The 19,788-nt window shown below is 36.1% G+C and overlaps 1 protein-coding gene across 1 annotated transcript in view; it reads right to left on the reverse strand.

Annotated features, from left to right (window-relative positions):
* The window catches only part of si:ch211-196i2.1 (collagen alpha-1(II) chain), a 77,877-nt gene extending 59,026 nt beyond the window's left edge, over positions 1 to 18,851 (reverse strand). The window contains exon 1 of the mRNA XM_067376436.1: positions 18,734 to 18,851. Within this exon, the coding sequence (XP_067232537.1) occupies positions 18,734 to 18,851 (118 nt within the window). The remainder of the gene's footprint in view (positions 1 to 18,733) is intronic.
* Positions 18,852 to 19,788: the final 937 nt, after the last annotated feature.

Below are 19,788 nucleotides of genomic sequence, written 5' to 3' on the forward strand. Positions count from 1 at the left end.
AAGGTGAAATAAATAATATCCCATTGCAACCATCTATATTCACTTGAGTAAAATACCAGAAGGATGAAACTCACTAAGGTCTTTCATTACTCAAGATTACGTGCTACAAGAAAAACAAACAGAAAAGGCCTTTAAATATGGCATATTTCTGCAGAAAAGCTTAAATGTGCAAATAAGAGATGCCTGTATAGCAATAAAGTAGCATATGGTACAAAACAAATGAAGTAAAGCATCTTCCTCAGCATATCCTGAGAAAGCAGGTTCGTTTTTCTCCTAAGAGCCCAATACACAGCGCCAGATGTGGTTGTCTGTATCACGTGGGAGGAGAGTTCAGACACCGCATAACACTGGCACTCAGGGATTGTGTTGATGGACCGCATGTGCAGACACAAAATAAAATCCAGAATTAGCCACAAGTTACATCATGTCACATGCTGCATGCATGAAGCAAAAACTAGATACAGAGCCACTACATTATCTTCAAACAATGTTTCTTATCATTCACCATCGTCTGGGCTTCTCTAGCTGATAATAGCAAGATGTGATGCTCTAGTACAGAATTAGTACAGCATGTCAAGCTTTTAGACTTCATTGCAGTTAAATTTCTGACTCTGAAACAAACAGGATGCAGAACTGAAATTTGAATTTAAGGAAATTACAATGAAGACAAACTTAGAATGTCTGTCTGTTTAAAAGTTCAAAAAAGTGTGAAGGTTTATAGGTCTTACAAACAGACAAAATGATAAGAAGAACAATATTACATTTACCAAAGCAACCAACAAATTAAGGAAAATAAAGCGAGGCTGAGGAGTATAGGCTATAAAGTAAGAAATTGTGAAAAATAAACCTTCTGTGAGAATTGTTGAAGCATCCAAGCAGATGTTGAGGTCCAGAAGTTGTTTCACCTGGACCTACCAGGTGGCTGAAAGAGGGTTAAAACTGCCTCAAAAAGACTGGATTGATGGGCTGTGATACAGACTCCATGAAAACTCTCAGAGGAGATATGGATATGAGAAACCAGACATAGAGCTCATGTTCTGAAAGGCAGTTGAGAGGTCAGAGGTCATATTGATCCCATGTGACACAACGACACTTTGCTGTGATGACTGATAAAAGCCAGTTGAAAATTCCCAAAATGTTCTGCTTTCATGTTACGAGATGGGGTTCACACATTTCACCAAATGAGAAAAACAGCTGCTTTCCAGGGTATTTCACTAAATTTGACTTGAATACAGAATATTATACAGTCCTGCAGAGCAAGCAGGACATCACACCCCTTGATCATTGTGAAAACTCTCCAATTGACTTGCCTATAAAAACCTCATGTCAATCATATTTTTTAAAGAACATAAAAGGACATTCATGCTTTTGATTATGCAAGGCAGTACCATAAAGTAAATCAACCAACCAATTGGATTTTTCCTGATGTGTTTGAGTCCCTTGAGTTATTTTAGTAGAGCCATTTTTATTAATTATTTAAAGGCCTGCTAGCTTATATTAAAACACAAACCACATCCAAAACAGATTTTCCTTATATAGCATGCACGAATGTCTTCTACAGACAGAACTTATGGATCTGGAGCTTGTTAGTGGATCAAAAAGCAATCATCTAGCATAAAAGCAGCAGACACTGCTACACCAACTTTCAACAAAACTGGGATTTTAAATGCAACAAAAATCAGCCTTTGTAGAAAGACATATGCTTAACCTTTTTCCCCAAGTCACAACTACATTTCCTGGAGTCTTCTTCTTGCATATGGAAGCTGTCGTCACCCTGTACCCCAAGGTAATGGATTATTTAGCCTTAACCACCCCATATGAGGTCATATCAGGCTCTGTCCTTGGCGAAAATGCCCTACCAGAACCAAATGGCTGATTTCCAAGAGTAATACATGGCCATCAGCTGATATCCACCCTGGGCCCCTTTCGCCTAGATCATGTGAAGCTCCATAATCAGGGGAAGTAGAGTCGCCTGCCACAGCGTCTTCCCTCCAGGATCGCATTACACTAATGGCACGGGAAGGGCCAGAGGATAGCTCAATTACTGTACCCCAATTATGTAGGGCAGCCTGAAGAGATTGAGGTTGGATGGCACTAATAATCAGTGATTAAAGACTTCCCCTAGACCTCCACATGGGAAGAACACTGCATCTTAACAACCCAAGATGTGGTCACTTTGATAAATTTGTTCCTGTCCATTATTCAGCTTCCACCCATACTTGTATATTGATTAATCAAAAGTAATAAGAAAATGTCAGTAGATTGAATTTCCAAGTACTTGATTGCCATCTTAACAGCGAATATGTTATTTTATGGCTTTAACCTGCTGCAGAGCCAGGGATATTCACTGTATACATATATATATATATATATGTGAAGACCCTGCTGGACTCATTAGGACTGTCTAAATAAGAACACGTGCCTTAACAGATTTTTTTTTTCTTCGCTCTGCCGCTCATCTGGAAAATTAATGAAAGATACAGGCTGTAAGTAACTTCCCGGATATAGGGGAGCGAAAAGTCTACTGGGTGCCAGTGGGAACTCAAACTCAAGGGAGAAGAAACATCCAGTAAAGTAAAAGATGATCTTTCACTTACTTACTGAAGCAATAATATATTAAGTAAGTAAGTGCACTCAAAGATAACTAGTGAGGATTTGAGGGAATCACACAACTTTACTGCTATCTAGTGTGTGTTCTGCTGCGATGGCATTTCTTTGGGGCAAGCCTTTTCAAAACACAGAGATTTGTTAAGTCATAGGAGTTAAGTCAGGCATGTCTAGAATTCTGTTTAACCTTCTCGGATTGGTTTGAATTGACAGCACTTGGCAGCCTTTGACTACAGAGAATAAGGCATGTTCCTTAGGGAATACTCTGGAGCAAAGGCTCAAAAGACCCACTGTAAGAAAGGAGACTTTACTTGTAATAGCTGTGCAGTGGTTCATCTGCCAAGAGCTTAAAGGATCATTAAGTAGTATCAGCTTTCTTGCCCTAAAATATAAGAGATAGTGAACTCAGAGTATCTGAACTGACTGGGAAGTAGGCTAGTTCTCAAGATTCTCAGCTGTTTAAAAGTGATTTTCTAGTAGTGTGATACACAGCTGCAAAAATGAGCACAAATGAGGAATATCCTTTCCCTTGGAAAGACAATGGATATTTTTTTTAATGAAGTATTATGCAGTACTGTGTATATATACAAGTACTAAGCAGTATGTCTGTGCTAGTATGCCATTCTGAACATTTTGAAACATTTTTCATATTTCACAGATATTTTCACTACATAACTTGATCCCTCCACTTATGCTGTCTAAAATGTAATGCCCAAAACCATGAAAGACACAACAGCATTGCGTCAGAAAAAATTATGTATGTAGAGCCAGTCAAAACATGCCTGTCTAAAATGGACACTTGTGAATACTTATCTGCAGACAATAACAGGAGGCAGATGACTGAAATTGCTCCAGGTCAAATTCGCCATCGTTTACTGTAAACCTGAATAGAGGTAATCACAAATTAATATGCATTGTGGTTGAGGTCAGACATTTCTGTCTAGCATGTTATTGTGTGTTAGCCGGTTGTCAAATATCCATGTCAAACACTGTCTTTGTAGCAGCTATCCAACTGTAAAAATCATGTGTCTACAGCAGAGTAGAGTATGTTTCTAGTCTTAGACTTTCTTGAGATTACAGTAAAGTCCCCCATAGACCAGCATGAATTTTGTTCTTGCTAGTGGACAAAAATGTTGGTTGACCAAGGTGGTCTTTGTGGTGAAGCTGGTTGACCAAGAAACCTTTTTTTCTTACAGTAGTTGACCTGAAAGAGAAAACTCACTGTAAATTGACCATTTACACTAATGTCTGCTTTAGCTCCCACTGCTGGTACGCAAGACATACTTGCAGTATTATTAATTGCACTTTCACACGTGGTACTGTGGCCGAGAGAGCTGAACTCACTGCAACTGAAGAAAACACATGCAAAAAAAACCCCCCAAAAACACTAGCATATTAAGAAAACGTCTTCATGAGTTTGATAACACATGTGCTGTAAATACTCAAAACACAACCAAGTCCAGAAACACCCTGCAAAAGTTCACAAAAGACCCAAATACAGAAACGTGAGGCAAATACAAGTGATAAATGTTATATTCAATGTCTAATCGTTAGTCAAAAATTCATAAATTTATATTATTTTCAGATTCTTTCCAGATTCTTTTCTGGAAAATCGATCCCAATTTGTTTTATGTACTAAGGTTTGTTTTTCAATAAACTATTAACTAAAAAACCTGGAATGAAGTGAATTTCTTAATGCACTAATGTTGAAATTATTATAAAAATTAAAGTAGTTTGAATGCTAGGCATCACAACTTGTATAAATGTACAGAAAGAAAGTAAATTATTTACAAAAAAAGTAAATAACCAAAAAAGTATTTAAAGGGGCTCTATGTAATAATGACACCCAGTGTTCAAAATAGGTACTGCAGTCCAAATTCAAAATATTGTTTGCCCCGCCCCCTCGTTCAAAGGTTGCCAGCAACGATAGGGAGCGCAATTCACAATGAAAGCTGAGGAGACTTACACACTGTAAGCTAATGAGTTATTTTACCTATTTTAATATGCTTTTGTTCATAGAGATATTTAGTTGGATTCAGAGGCTTTTTAGGTCAGGAAGAATCTGCGATTCTCTGACCCAGTTTGTTTGCTGGTTTCCATGGTTGCATAATGCGCTGTTTTCCGCCAACTGGCAACCTGTGATGTCGAAATACTATTGGATAAACTGCAGCACGAGGTTTCGCACAGACCAAAACAAAAACAGACATTCCGACACGGAACGCACATTTCAAAGTAGAATATCTGGCTGTAGCATTGTTTTTCTGAGAAACAAGTAGGTGAACTTAGCATGTTTCCTAAATATCTGCAAACATATCTGGGTATTTTTATGCTTTATTAAAGTAAAAACCTTACATAGAGCCCCTTTAAAGGTACTATATGTAATTTTTTGACTGTACTCATTTCTCTGAAAAACAATGCTACGGCCAGTTATTTTACTTTGAAATATGTGTTCCGTGTCAGAATATCTTTTTTTTTTTTTTGGTCTATGTGATCCCAGCCACTGCCAATCTACCCAATCCGCTTAAGTCGTGACGTAAGGAACACCATTTCTGGGTCCAAGCCTCGACTCGTTTCACTTGAGAATGGCATCTCCACGGCCGTTTAAGATGCACTATTTATTCATATTAAACATTTAACATTTTAAAGTTAACCATTTTAAATACAGTCTACACAGCAGCCTCCGTGCTCACAGCGTCACAGACATTAATATTTTAACGATTAATAAAAGATAAATCACTGTCTGGCCATCTGGGATTTTGGTATGGAGATAAAGGTTATGATAATAGTTTTTTGGAAGTATTACACCACATCATGTGTGTATATTAGCACCATTTCTTGTTTTCTTGTGGTATGAGATAGAGCGTTTGAACCCAGAAGTGCTGCAGTGTGACGTCAGACTTAACAACCAAATAGTATTTTGAAATTCCAGGTTGCCAGTTTGTGGAAAACACAGCATTTTGCAGCCAGTGAAGCCAGCAAACAAATTGGGTCAGAGGTCGCAGATTCTACCCTACCTAAAAAGCCTTGGCATCCATTGAAAAATCTATATTAAAACTTGGCTACATCAACTCATCAACTTACAGTGTGTACGTTTCCTCACCTTCCAACTGTCAATTGCGTGTCCCGAATCTGGCAACCCGCTAGTGTCGGGTCTGAGGAATAGGGGGTGGGGGAAACGACTCTCTTCAATATTTTGAATTTGGACTGCAGTACCCATTTCAACTGCTAGCTGTCATTGTTACATACTGTACTTTTAACTTGACTTTAACAAATAAAAATATTTTGTATTATCTGGTATGAGTACTAACACAGCTTCACATTATGTAGCCCTTACATACTGTTCAGCCCTGCATGTTTCAGCAATCCAGTACTTTTGAGAAATGAAAACCAACTACTACAGGTGTCACATTGTGCCATTTTTAACTTAAATTTAAAAGGATTGATCGTAAATACTGTTTTAACTAAATATGAATACATATAGAAATGTGTTTTGTGGTGAAGTTCGGGTATGAAAATGGAAATCACCCTATGTATGTGTGTGCATGTGAGAAAGCGTGAAAGCCCATGAGAGGGAGCGGTGTTCATCTGTAGGTCAGGAGGTGACTGCTTGTAACCTGTGTTCTGCACCAGATGAGAAAAACACACTCGCAGCAGACCCCTGATGCTACAGACGCCTGTTACAAGCTGAGCAGAAACCTTAAGAACATCTGAAAGAGACTGAACAATGCCAGGACAAGCACTGCACAGAAAACATTACAGAATGCCAGTGTTCACATCACGAAAACATCATATTCATCAGATGGCTAGGTTTTCAGATCCGTAATTTGCAATTTTATTTTTATATTTAGTTTTATTTGTAGGAATCTTCCAGAATAAATGATCATTGGCAGCATGATCTCATTCACATACAAAGACCTATAGATGTGACTGAGTTTGTGATCTAACAACCACTTCATCAAACTAAACTAAAACAAACAGACTGACAGCTACTTTGGGAATCATTTAAGGAGATCCATCATTTTTAGGACAAGCCCATGCCTCTATTTTGAAAAAGAGCCAACTAATCATTTTTTCCTGTAGAAAGCAATTTGAGGAATATTTATGTAGCTCACTGTCTACATCTATACGAAGCTTTGGAAAACAGTACAGATCCTAACATGAGCTATGTTGCGTAACTCAGCAAAAGACCTTTGTTGAGGTTTGGCGGGCAGACTAGGAAAATAGTTTGAGATGCTTATTTTTGATACAAAAAAAAGATACAGCTGCAGACATACTCATCAATATTTTGAAGCAAAGATGGAAGAATTATTTTAGTTTAATTTAATAATGCATAATCATGAGATGTTGGAAGATCCAAGATAAACATCTTTGGTGATGGAGTATTTGTGTGAACATGCATAAACCTACGAGTTAGAGTGAATTGATGGAAAAGACCCAAAATGATAGTGTTACAGTTTAAAAAAGCATAAGCAGAAAAGCCAATAAGTATAAAGAGACCTATAATATAATGCTCAACTCCATCTCGAGGCCCATCAAGGGTGAATAAGGAGATCTATAAATACAGAAATATTATATATGCCATTCCAATACATCATGTTATTTTATTTTACATCACATCACATACCAGCCTGTAAAGATTAAGTTACAGAGGCAACCTCAAGTTCAAGCTCAAAGTCTAGCGGATCTCTGAAACGGACTGAACTTCATTGTTGGAGATAACACTAACAACTCCAATGAATCCACAATCCACTTTGTTCTCAACAAATGTTGCGTTTCCGTGACATAGGGGTCAACCTTATCACATAAAAGGCCACTAAAAGGGCAAGACAACACCAGAAATTGCTACAACATGTCTTTTTAGTATCTTGTAAAAAGCTCTTGTAAAATTTTTACAGGGTTTTACCGCGCACCCTACAGGCTGGGCTAACACTGCCCCCCACCAAAGCCAGACTTCAGGCTAGACCTTCAGAGACCAAACAAAAGCAAGAACCTGGACCAGCTGGGAGACAAACAGCTCTCTTGACCACAGCATCTGTGCATTGACAGGCTTTAAACTGGTCAGAAACAATAACACACAACCTGATATAAGACCACAAACCACTCGCAGTCTGAAGACACTTACGTCATGGTACACGGTTCACAGAGTGAAATATGATGTTATGACTGAAACAACACATGCCCTCATCGAATTTTCAAGTACGACATGGGCACACACACAACGTAAGATAATCATTTAGTGTTCATTAATAATAAAAAAAGGTGTCATAGATATGTTTTGCTAAGAAATAAGCCAACATTTTCTTACTTATTTTACATTTTTATTAAAAAAAAATCCCTTCTTATGTATCAAATTAAAAACGGCATCTACATTGACTAAAGTCCACACTTCCCAATTTAATGGAGATGAAGTCCAGCTTGTCTTCACAACAAACAGCTTGTTGCGTGAATATTGGGAGTTACAATGGCTTGTGAATGAATGCTCACACCTTGCTTATCTGCTCGAGGATCATGTGACTGTTTAAAAGGGCTGAATGTGTTTGTGTTTAGTGGAGTATTAAAAAAATAATGTTGTCCTTTAGTAGATTGTGTTTAATGAATGATTTCATGTCTTTAAAGTGTGTTTGGAAGGTATTATGAGAAAGACAACAGAACCACATGTAATCAAATTGTGGTCCAGCTGAGATGCACACACTAAAACACAGTTTATCTATAGCTATCTTATTGTACTTAAAGAGGACAGGGCTATTTATTATCATATAAAGTCATAGCAGGTAGTTAAAGGGTTAGTTCACCCAAAAAATACATTTGTGTCATTACTCACCCTCATGTCGTTCCAAACTTGAAAGACTTTTGTTCATCTTCAGAACACAAGATATTTTCAATGAAATCCGAGAGTTTTTTTTTTTATCTCCCATAGAAAGCAACATAATTACCACATTCAAGGTCCAGAGAAGTAGTAAAGACACCGTTAAAATAGTCAACGTGACTGCAGTGGTTCAACCTTAATGTTAGAGTCGGCGTTCTGACGTAGAACCCGGAAGCCTGCACTGTGTTTACTATGTCAACAGTGTATGAGTCTGACAGGGGAGAGAAGAAATTGTTGAATAAAGCCATTATTTTTGTTTTGTTTTTGCGCACAAGAAGTATTCTCAACGCTTCATAACATTAAAGTTGACTATTTTAACGATGTCTTTCCTACTTTTCTGGACCTTAAATGTGGCAAATATGTTTCTTTCTATGGAGGATAAAAAAAATTAAAAAAAGCTCTCCGATTTCATTAAAAATATCTTAATTTGTGTTCTAAGGTCTAAGGTCTTACAAGTTTGGAACAACATGAGGTGAACTAACCCTTAAACTGACCCGGATTGAGTCAGTGAGTGGAATCTCTCATTCAAATTATATAATTTTAAAGAAAGAAAGAAAGAAAGAAAGAAAGAAAGAAAGAAAGAAAGAAAGAAAGAAAGAAAGAAAGAAAGAGAAAGAAAGAAAGAAAGAAAGAAAGAAAGAAAGAAAGAAAGAGAAAGAAAGAAAGAAAGAAAGAAAGAGAAAGAAAGAAAGAAAGAAAGAAAGAAAGAAAGAAAGAAAGAAAGAAAGAAAGAAAGAAAGAGAAAGAAAGAGATAGAAAGAGAAAGAAAGAGAAAGAAAGAAAGAAAGAAAGAAAGAAAGAGAGACAGAAAGAAAGAAAGAAAGAAAGAAAGAGAAAGAAAGAAAGAAAGAAAGAAAGAAAGAAAGAAAGAAAGAGAAAGAAAGAAAGAAAGAAAGAAAGAAAGAAAGAGAAAGAGAAAGAAAGAAAGAAAGAAAGAAAGAAAGAAAGAAAGAAAGAAAGAAAGAAAGAAAGAAAACAAATAATTCATTCATCTGTGACAAATGTGTCAGAGCTTCAGAAACGGCCGATTTGACTTAAGATAGCTGACCTCAGTTTCCACCTGAAAGCCTGTCATTATTAAAGATTAGTCAAGACAAGATTTGACAAGTCACAAATAAGCAGATACCAAGAAAAAGAAAATGCTGACAGCCAAGATGGTTATATCATAATTTGTTATGATGCTGTTTCCTACGGTGGCCGAGAGAGCTCAACGCGCTGCAAATGAGAAAACATCTTCATCAGTTTGACAACACATGCGCTGCAAACTCCACAACACTTACAAATAGTGAAACGCGCTGCAAATAAAGAAAACATCTTCATCAGTTTGACAACACATGCGCTGCAAACTCCACAACACTTACAAATAGTGGAACGCGCTGCAAATAAAGAAAACATCTTCATCAGTTTGACAACACATGCGCTGCAAACTCCACAACACTTACAAAAAGAAAAACGCGCTGCAAATAAAGAAAACATCTTCATCAGTTTGACAACACACGCGCTGCAAACTCCACATGTTTTCTTTATTTGCAGCGCGTTTCACTATTTGTAAGTGTTGTGGAGTTTGCAGCGCATGTGTTGTCAAACTGATGAAGATGTTTTCTTTATTTGCAGCGCGTTTCACTATTTGTAAGTGTTGTGGAGTTTGCAGCGCATATGTGTTGTCAAACTGATGAAGATGTTTTCTTTATTTGCAGCGCGTTTCACTATTTGTAAGTGTTGTGGAGTTTGCAGCGCATATGTGTTGTCAAACTGATGAAGATGTTTTCTTTATTTGCAGCGCGTTTCACTATTTGTAAGTGTTGTGGAGTTTGCAGCGCATGTGTTGTCAAACTGATGAAGATGTTTTCTTTATTTGCAGCGCGTTTTTCTTTTTGTAAGTGTTGTGGAGTTTGCAGCGCGTGTGTTGTCAAACTGATGAAGATGTTTTCTTTATTTGCAGCGCGTTGAGCTCTCTCGGCCACCGTATGTTTCTCTTGCTTGTCATAATTCAAACAGCATTAGTCATGAATCTCAAAAAAAAAAACAACAACAACAAAAGAAACACTAAACCTCTTTATAATCTGCAGTCAACAACAAATAATATAGTTTAACAATAAAGTATGCTACAAAACTAAGTATCCTATAATGAAACAATGCATTAACAACTTCACATTATAATGCTTGCCAATTACCCACCATTGGTTCTTCAAAGATATTATAATCAGATTCAGAGGTTCTTTAAACAGACCATATTTGGCCCATATGTTCCAACAGGATAAATTGTTTTGTGGTGATGTCATTCATAGTGCCCACGCGTCAATGGACCCCAGTGTGTGCCAGTAGTAACAGGTTGTATTGTCGGCTGAATGAGTGCGTGTTTAGGTGCTCATGAATAGCATGACATCATCTGGCATACATTTCAGTGCGGAATACAAGCAGAGATGTTGGGGCTGCTATTCTAGTTATAGATACCCACTTTTTTTAAAAGATAAATTTGAACATTGTGATAGTTTTAAGATTTGGCTCAAGGCAAAACTGTGCCAAGAGCACCATTAGGTCCAAATCTACAGCAGGCCTGCTCTTGTCAGCCATCCAGCAGACAGGCACTACTCCTAACTCACACCGGGTGTTTTTCTTGGATTCCTGAGTTATGTTTTTTTCTTTCCCTGACTAGATGCGGGAAGCCATTGAAGCTTTCATATCTGTTTACCAAAAGGAGAATGTTACTTTTGTAAAGAAAATGAGAGACAACAATGGAGAGCATGTGTAGTTCTATCAATTATTCTCTTTGTAATTATTAGAGATGCATAAATCATATTGGTGCCAGGTGTTCTCATCTTTTTTTTTTATTCCTTGTTAACATGATATTACCATGGTTTCTGCTTCACTGTTTGGATCAACAGCCATTTGAGGAGACAAAATACCCTGCAGTGTGTCATTACAGACAGCTGTGTGCTGTTTACAATGTCAACCAGCCACAACAAGAGTGTCAAATCCACAAGAAAAATGGTCATATTTGTGGCATGTTTATATCATGACCAATGCAAAGCTCTTTGAGGAGAAAAAGCACCAAAGAACCTGATTTGATGATTATGCTATTTCTTGATTTATGGGTTTTCCCCCCAGCTGTCTGTCTGCCTGACATAGACATTGCAGATTACATTACAGCGGTGATTGAGTGTAACGTAAGTGGTAATAAATTACGAATCTAACTGGCCCAGAGGCACTACGGGGGCCACAAATGTAAATGATGCCAACACTACAGTCAAGATGACAAGGACAAAACCTGCAGGTTCCAGTTTAACACTATGAAAATAAACCAATAGGTATTGTTTAACCAGAAAGCATGGTTATCACTGTGGCTTTTTAGGAAAGCAAACTTGCAATCTGAAAGCAGTGTGCCTTAATTCAGTGTGAGAACAACAGAGTGGGTTTACTGTTACAACGTGGAAGAAAGAACAGAAACGGATAGTGAAGTCAGGACAGGATAAGGACCAAAAACAAAACAAAAACAACCGTGCTTTGGGATTATCTTGGATACAGTAAAGAAGATGTATCAGAACCAGGTCATTTGCAAGACCTGTCAAACTATCATTGTGGCAAACCAGATTTGGGCAAGTTTCTTCCAAAATGTAATACTTTATATATTACTAGTTACCATCGTTTGAAAGTAATTACAGTACAATATTATTAGCCGAGTCTCATTTCGGAGGCTGCATCCTCCGGAGGTCGCATTTGAAGGCTGCATACGTCATCAAGGATGTCTTATTTAAAGGTGCCCTAGAACCCCTTTTCAAAAGATGTAATATAAGTCTAAGGTGTCCCCTGAACGTGTCTGAAATTCAGCTTAAAACACCCCATAGATTTTTTTAAATTAATTTTTTAACTGCCTATTTTGAGCCATAATTACATATGCACCGATTAAGCGAAGTTGAGAGACAACAATGGAGAGCATGTGTAGTTCTATCAATTATTCTCTTTCTAATTATTAGAGATGCATAAATCCCCTTTAAATCTCCCGCTCCCCATGAGCTCTCGACAGCCTTAAACAGCAAACACAAAGTTCACACAGCTAATATAACCCTCAAAATGGATCTTTACAAAGTGTTCGTCATGCAACATGTCTAATCGCGCAAGTACAGTATTTATTTGGATGTTTACATTTGATTCTGAACGAGTTTGAGGCTGTGCTCCGTGGCTAAAGCTAACATTACACACTGTTGGAGAGATTTATAAAGAATGAAGTTGTGTTTATGAATTATACAGACTGCAAGTGTTTAAAAATGAAAATAGCGACGGCTCTTGTCTCCGTGAATACAGTAATAAACGATGGTAACTTTAACCACATTTAACAGTACATTAGCAACATGCTAATGAAAACATTTAGAAAGACAATTTACAAATATCACTAAAAATATCATATTATCATGGATCATGTCAGTTATTATTGCTCCATCTGCCATTTTTCACTGTTGTCCTTGCTTGCTTACCTAGTCTGATGATTCAGCTGTGCACATCCAGACGTTTTGCCCTTGTCTAATGCCTAGAATATGGACTGGCATATGCAAATATTGGGGACGTACATATTAATGATCCCGACTGTTACGTAACAGTCAGTGTTATGTTGAGATTCGCCTGTTCTTCGGAGGTCTTTTAAACAAATGAGATTTATATAAGGAGGAGGAAACAATGGAGTTTGAGACTCACTGTATGTCTTTTCCATGTACTGAACTCTTGTTATTCAACTATGCCAAGGTAAATTCAATTTTTCATTCGATGGCACCTTTAAGAAAAGAAAAATGTAATAAATTTGACTGTTATTCCTTGTGAGGTGTAAAATACAGTCATTTCTTTCTTACTTTGCAATCTAACGGTTATTTTTCTTAAATGAGACCGCCTCGATGATGTACGCAGCCTTCAAATGCAACCTCCGGAGGACACAACCTTCGAAATGAGACGCAGCAACTGTCTTTGAATTGTAATGCGTTACACTATTTTTGCGTTACTTTTGAGTTAGTTTCACCAAACCACAGAAGTATGACGGCATAAAATGATAAATTGTAGTTTATTGCTGCTCATTATACATCCAGTGGAGGGCGATGTGTTATAACAATGACTGTGAAGACCAGTGATCATCCAGGGGCGCTTGAAGATAACTTAAAGGGTTAGTTCACAAAAAAATTAAAATAATGTCATTTATTACTCACCCTCATGTCATTCTACACCCATAAGACCTTTGTTCAACTTTGGACCACAAATTAAGATATTTTTGTTGAAATCCGATGGCTCGGTGAGGCCTACATTCACAGCAATGGTACTTCCTCTCTCAAGATCCATAAAGGTACTAAAACATATTTAAATCAGTTCATGTGAGTACAGTGGTTCAACTTTAATATTATAAAGCAATGAGAATACTTTTTTATCTATTTCAAAACACTGCTTCATGAAGCTTCAGAGCTTTACGAATCGAATCAGTGATTCAGATCGCGTATCAATCCGCTGAAATCATGTGAATTTGGTGCTCCGAATCACTGTCTCGATTCGTAAAACTCCAAGTTTCATGGAGTATTGTTTAGAAATAGATATTGTTAAAAGATCTTTTTTTTTTGGCACAAAAAAAGTATTCTCATCGCTTTATAATATTAAAGTTGAACCACTGTACTCACATGAACTGATTTAAATGTTTTTAGTACCTTTATGGATCTTGAGAGAGGAAGAGTGCATTACCTGCATTCAGATTTAGCATTTTGCTTTAGGTCAGTCCTATGTTCATAATACAAAATCTGTTTGAATGTCCGCTGCGATCTTGTCTTTTTAACATTTAATAAGTTTTCCCGTGCCCTGCTGAAACTGACAGCACTGGTCAAAGCATTTGTCATTTGCATCTTATTCCGTGTTTCACAACAAGTTTCAATATAAAAGTCTTTGCGACTGAGTGACTCTATGCCGCCATCTAATGGTGTAATAGATGTAACTTCTGTTGCGGTTCACGGTCAGGGACCATTTTTTTCCCAGTTGCATTGATATATATTTTTTGGCTTTAATATTTGTATTGTGTGGTAACCGTTTAAGCCCCGATTTATAACAGCAAAGGGGATTTTAACAACGCCCCTTAGCTGTTATAAATTCACTGTAAACCACAGCTTCACAGGGCTTATTAATTTATTTTGGCCCCTTTTAAAACAGGCTTATATGACATCACTAAATTCATAACATACAGTATCCTATAGACAGACCAGATTGGAGTTTTTGATGTGATTTGAGAAAAATGCCCTGAATTATATGTAAAAAATGTTTGTTAATCTGAACTATTAAATTCTGGCTGCTGAATAAGCACAATCTTGTATCCAAGACTCATGTTATTTTTATATAAACATATGGTTCTATTTTCCTTTTATCCATAGTCAAAACAATCCTGAATTCAAAGGCATTTAATAATAAATACAATTATTTTTTTTTCTTACCCAGCATGTGATAATCTTGTGCTTTATGAAAAACAACAGCATTAGCCAATTATGATCTCCTACAGGGCTAAAATTTTAAAATAAAATCAAAATCAAATCATTCATAAAAATATTGTTTTTGTTTATGAGCTCTGATGTCAAATAACCTTATGGCAAGTAATAATTGTGTTCTCTAAAGACCAAGGGATTTTAATATGTGACTTTTGATTTAGATTTAGGTTTGACAAAACTCTAAGTGCAAAGAAACCTGCATTTGTGTCCAACTCAAACAAAAAGAATCTAGCTGAAAAAAGGACATCAAACAAAAGAATGCAATTCATCAAGACTGTCAAAAGATCCAAAGCAAGTCAAGTACAGTAAAAGCAGAAGATACACTTTCAAAAGCATGACATCACATCACAGCACAGTTTGTTTACACACACCTCCACGGTGGGCGGCATTCACATGATGTCATCTGTCAGAATCACTGGCGATCATATTTTCATCACATTTCCCAGTGGGTTTTGATTTCACAAAAACAACACAATCTGAACGAGCGCGATCGGTTTTACTGCATGGGCATAACAGCTATAAAATTTTAAATAACTTGGCGTCCACCTCACAAAGACAAATGCTGGTTTTAAAGCCACCTGGAGAAATGTTGCATGTGAATTACATAACTACAGGCCTTACAGTCTGAACCTGTTGTGCTTAAATGGGCTTTTCATGGCATGCTGTAGCACACAGATTTCAAAAAGCCATCAAAGTGATTGCATTCTGGGGTCTGGATTTAATAAACCCGTTCATCGGTCAGCGTGACTGTAAAATCTGAGCTCATTAAGCCAAGCCTACCTTGTTTGCTGAGACTGAAGGTTGATTAAAACAATTGAAAAGAAGAATGAGCTAAAACTAATAAAGTCTCTTAATGAGCGCTGAGGTTCTCCTTTTAACAAGATGGATGAAACATGAGCAGTCATTTGGTATAATACAGTCATGGCAGTTTAAGGTTTTTTAGAGAAACTGTAAGGGTAGTTTTCATAACAGAACATTTTTAATATTTGTTTTTTGCATTTTACTACTAACAATAAATCTACAACATTACAAATATGTTTTTTTTTTCTCATTTAATAATAATAATAAGATAAAACAAATTCCTTTTTTTGGCCGATAACAATAGTTAAGTTTAATTATATGGCAAAGCTAAAATTGTATATAATTTGGCTTAAAAGTTAAATAATTGTAAATGTTACACATTAAGTTAAAGGATTAGTTCCCTTTTAAATTAAAATTTCCTGATAATTTACTCACCCCCACGTTACTTGACATTTGTAATATGATTACGTCATGTGTGCGGATCGCAGAGCTAGGGCAAGATGAGCATTTATGGTTAAAAAGTATATACATTTTTACTTTTTTTAGAAAATGACTGATCGTCTGGGATCATGTAGAGCCCTTTAAAGCTGCACTGAAACTGCAATTTGCACCTTCAACCCAGTGAACCCCACTGAAGTCCACTATATGGAGAAAAATCCTGGAATGTTTTCCTCAAAAACTTAATTTATTTTCGACTGAAGAAAGACATGAACATCTTGGATGACATGGGGGTGAGTAAATTATCAGGAAATTTTAATTCTAAACTAATCCTTTAAAATAAGGGAATGAACATGCATAATTAAGTGTCCATTATTGCATTATTGTTTCTATATATATATATATATATATATATATATATATATATATATATATATATATATATATATATAGATATATATATATATATATATAGAGAGAGATAGATAGATAGATAGATAGATAGATAGATAGATAGATAGATAGATAGATAGATAGATAGATAGATAGATAGATAGATAGATAGATAGATAGATAGATAGATAGATAGATAGATAGATAGATAGATAGATAGATAGATAGATAGATAGATAGATAGATTTTTTATGTTTTAAAAGAAGTTTCGTCTGCTCACCAAGGCTACATTTATTTAATTAAAAATACAGTAAAAACAGTAATACTGCGAAATATTATTACAATTTAAAATAACTGTTTTCTATATGAATATATTTCACAAAGTAATTTATTCCTGTGATGCAAAGCTGAATTTTCAGCATCATTATTCCAGTCTTCAGTGTCACATGATCGTTCAGAAATCATTCTAATATGCTGATCTGCTGCTCAAGAAACATTTAATGTGTACAATTGTACAAAATATTTGTGTACAATATTTTTTTTCAGGATTATTTGATGAATAGAAAGTTGAAAAGAACAGTGTTTATCTGAAATCTAATCTTTTGTAACATTATAAATGTCTTAACTGCCACTTTTGATTGATTTAATGCATCCTTGCTGAATAAAAGTATCAATTTCTTTAATTTCTTTTCAAAAAAATAAAAATAAAAATTCTGACTGACCCCAAACTTTTGAACGGTAGTGTATAATGCTACAGAAGCTTTGTATTTCAGATAAATGCTGTTCTTTTGAACTTTCTATTCATCAAGGAATCCTGAAAAAAGTGCACAACTGTTTTCAACATTGAAAATAATCATAAATGTTTATTGAGCAGCAGATCAGCATATTAGAATGATTTCTGAAGGATCATGTGACACTGAAGACTGGAGTAATGATGCTGAAAATTCAGCTTTGCATCACAGGAATAAATTACTTTGTCAAATATAAATAGTACAGAGTTATTTTAAATTGTAATAATATTTCACAATATTACTGTTTTTTACTGTATTTTTAAATAAATAAATGTAGCCTTGGTGAGCAGACGAAACTTCTTTTAAAAACATTAAAAATCTTAGTGGTTACAAACTTTTGGACTGGACTGTGTATATATATATATTTGCTATCAAGATCATAGCGAAATAAAAAAATAAAAATAAAATCAGGTGGATGTTAATAGTACCAATACATTGTGTGACAATGGCAATAGTATAAAAGACTGTGTATGGCAAAAAATAAGCTTTTTTTTTTTTTTAAGTTGCTAGAAGCAGTACTGGAGGAAGCAAAAAGCTGATTAATTTGAAAAGTTTGTTGACAAAGCACTGGGCATAAACTGCAAATGGCGCATAAACACAATTGAATTGCAGGAATCACAATTTAATTGCAGAAGAACATCAGGTTAAACCAAAGCATCATTTGTTAAATGCATCTGCTTGTGCATAATGTATATAAAGGATTCAGAAAAGAATTCAGGTCACTATACATTTGATGATGATGATGGCATCCTCTACCTTCTCCCAAGATTGCTGGAACTAATTGCCCTCACATCTGCCACAAATCTGTTAAACATGTGTTTGGACAACAAGAGCGAAAATGGGTGAGGTGCTGCATGCAGCAATCACTGCCCAGTGTTTATCATGTATGTGCGGTCACACTAGTTCAGCCCTCATGTTTGGAAACACAGCAGTAGTGTTTAAACAGGCGGGGTGTCAAAATAGTTCATTGCTGAAGTACCTGCACCTGCTCTAATACAGAGTAAAGCTTTAAACAACAGCGGCTCCCAGAGGGAAACATTGGACATGAAAAATAATGGTAAAACATGTACATGAAAGAACTTTCAGGTAGTGTTAATATTTATATGTATGAAAGAAAATGTATATTTCCTTCATTTATTCAGAGCTCACATTTTTATACATTATTTTTTTAATTATTTATCAGTTATCTAAACATGCAAATTAGCAACATTAGTGGTCAGACAGGCACCTTACCATACGCTATTCTCAACAGATGTAAAAAAAAAAAAAAAAAAAAAACAACATTATACTCTATAAGTTACACAATAAATACATTAATTAATTACATTTTGACGACTTACCTGTCAGAACTATCCCCGAGCCGCTCTCCATGTCTGGTGTATCAGTTGGACCGGTGTCCAGGATAGTAGCTTTCACGAAACTAATTAAAACAGCAGTCCACACCACAGGCGCGAGCATCATGTCTACCTGATTTATAATGCCGTGAGACAAGCGCTGTGATCATTCATCGCATTTTAATAGTTTAGAAGATAATGAGATTTGTCTGAGGCCGTTAATACTGGAGTGGTACGTGTCTACCGTTGAAGTCTGGTCACTTTACCACCGCACCTCAGCGTCACTGTGATCACCTTGCGCGCTTGTCGCCAGACACCTTCAGCTGGACAGTATTTGCTCAAGGAGCTCCGCCCACTCCCACGCCACAGGCCAATGAGAAGCGGCATCCCAAGACTCATTAACATCTCAGGACATGAGACTGGCAGAGGCAATATATAAAGAGGAAAGAGAATAGGCTATATATATATGTGTGTGTGTGTGTGTGTGTGTGTGTGTGTGTGTGTGTGTGTGTGTGTGTGTGTGTGTGTGTGTGTGTGTGTGTGTGTGTGTGTGTTCAGATTTGTCCATGACACAAACATCGCATTACCAAATTAAAATTGAATAGGAAAGATTAAAGAAAGGCAAACATTTTCCCCCCAAGATTTATTTCCATATATCTCTCAATTCAGTGATGTTTTTCATACAAAATGTAAATGGTAGAAATGATAAGACTGATAAGAGTCAATGAGCAAAAATATATGGCATCATAGATCAATCATCAGATCACATGAGTGAGGCAGTCGTCTCTGTGCATCGCTCCACTGTTCAACAACTCTTTTACAACAAACTGAGAAGTGCATGGTCTTCTAATTTTCTCCCAGAAATCCAGAGGTAAGTGTAGCAAACATTGTTTCTAAAAAAAAAAAAAAAAAAAAAAAAAAAATCAACAGCCAATTAACTTCTCATAGAAAAACATAAATGAATGTTTACAATTTCCTACATGCACATATGTCATCATAACATGCAAACATGACATCATCCAAAGAGATTAGCCACAGTTTAGTTGGACAAAGTAGCCTAT

The sequence above is a fragment of the Chanodichthys erythropterus genome, chromosome 22, assembly GCF_024489055.1.
Source record: "Chanodichthys erythropterus isolate Z2021 chromosome 22, ASM2448905v1, whole genome shotgun sequence".
Classification (NCBI taxonomy): domain Eukaryota; kingdom Metazoa; phylum Chordata; class Actinopteri; order Cypriniformes; family Xenocyprididae; genus Chanodichthys; species Chanodichthys erythropterus.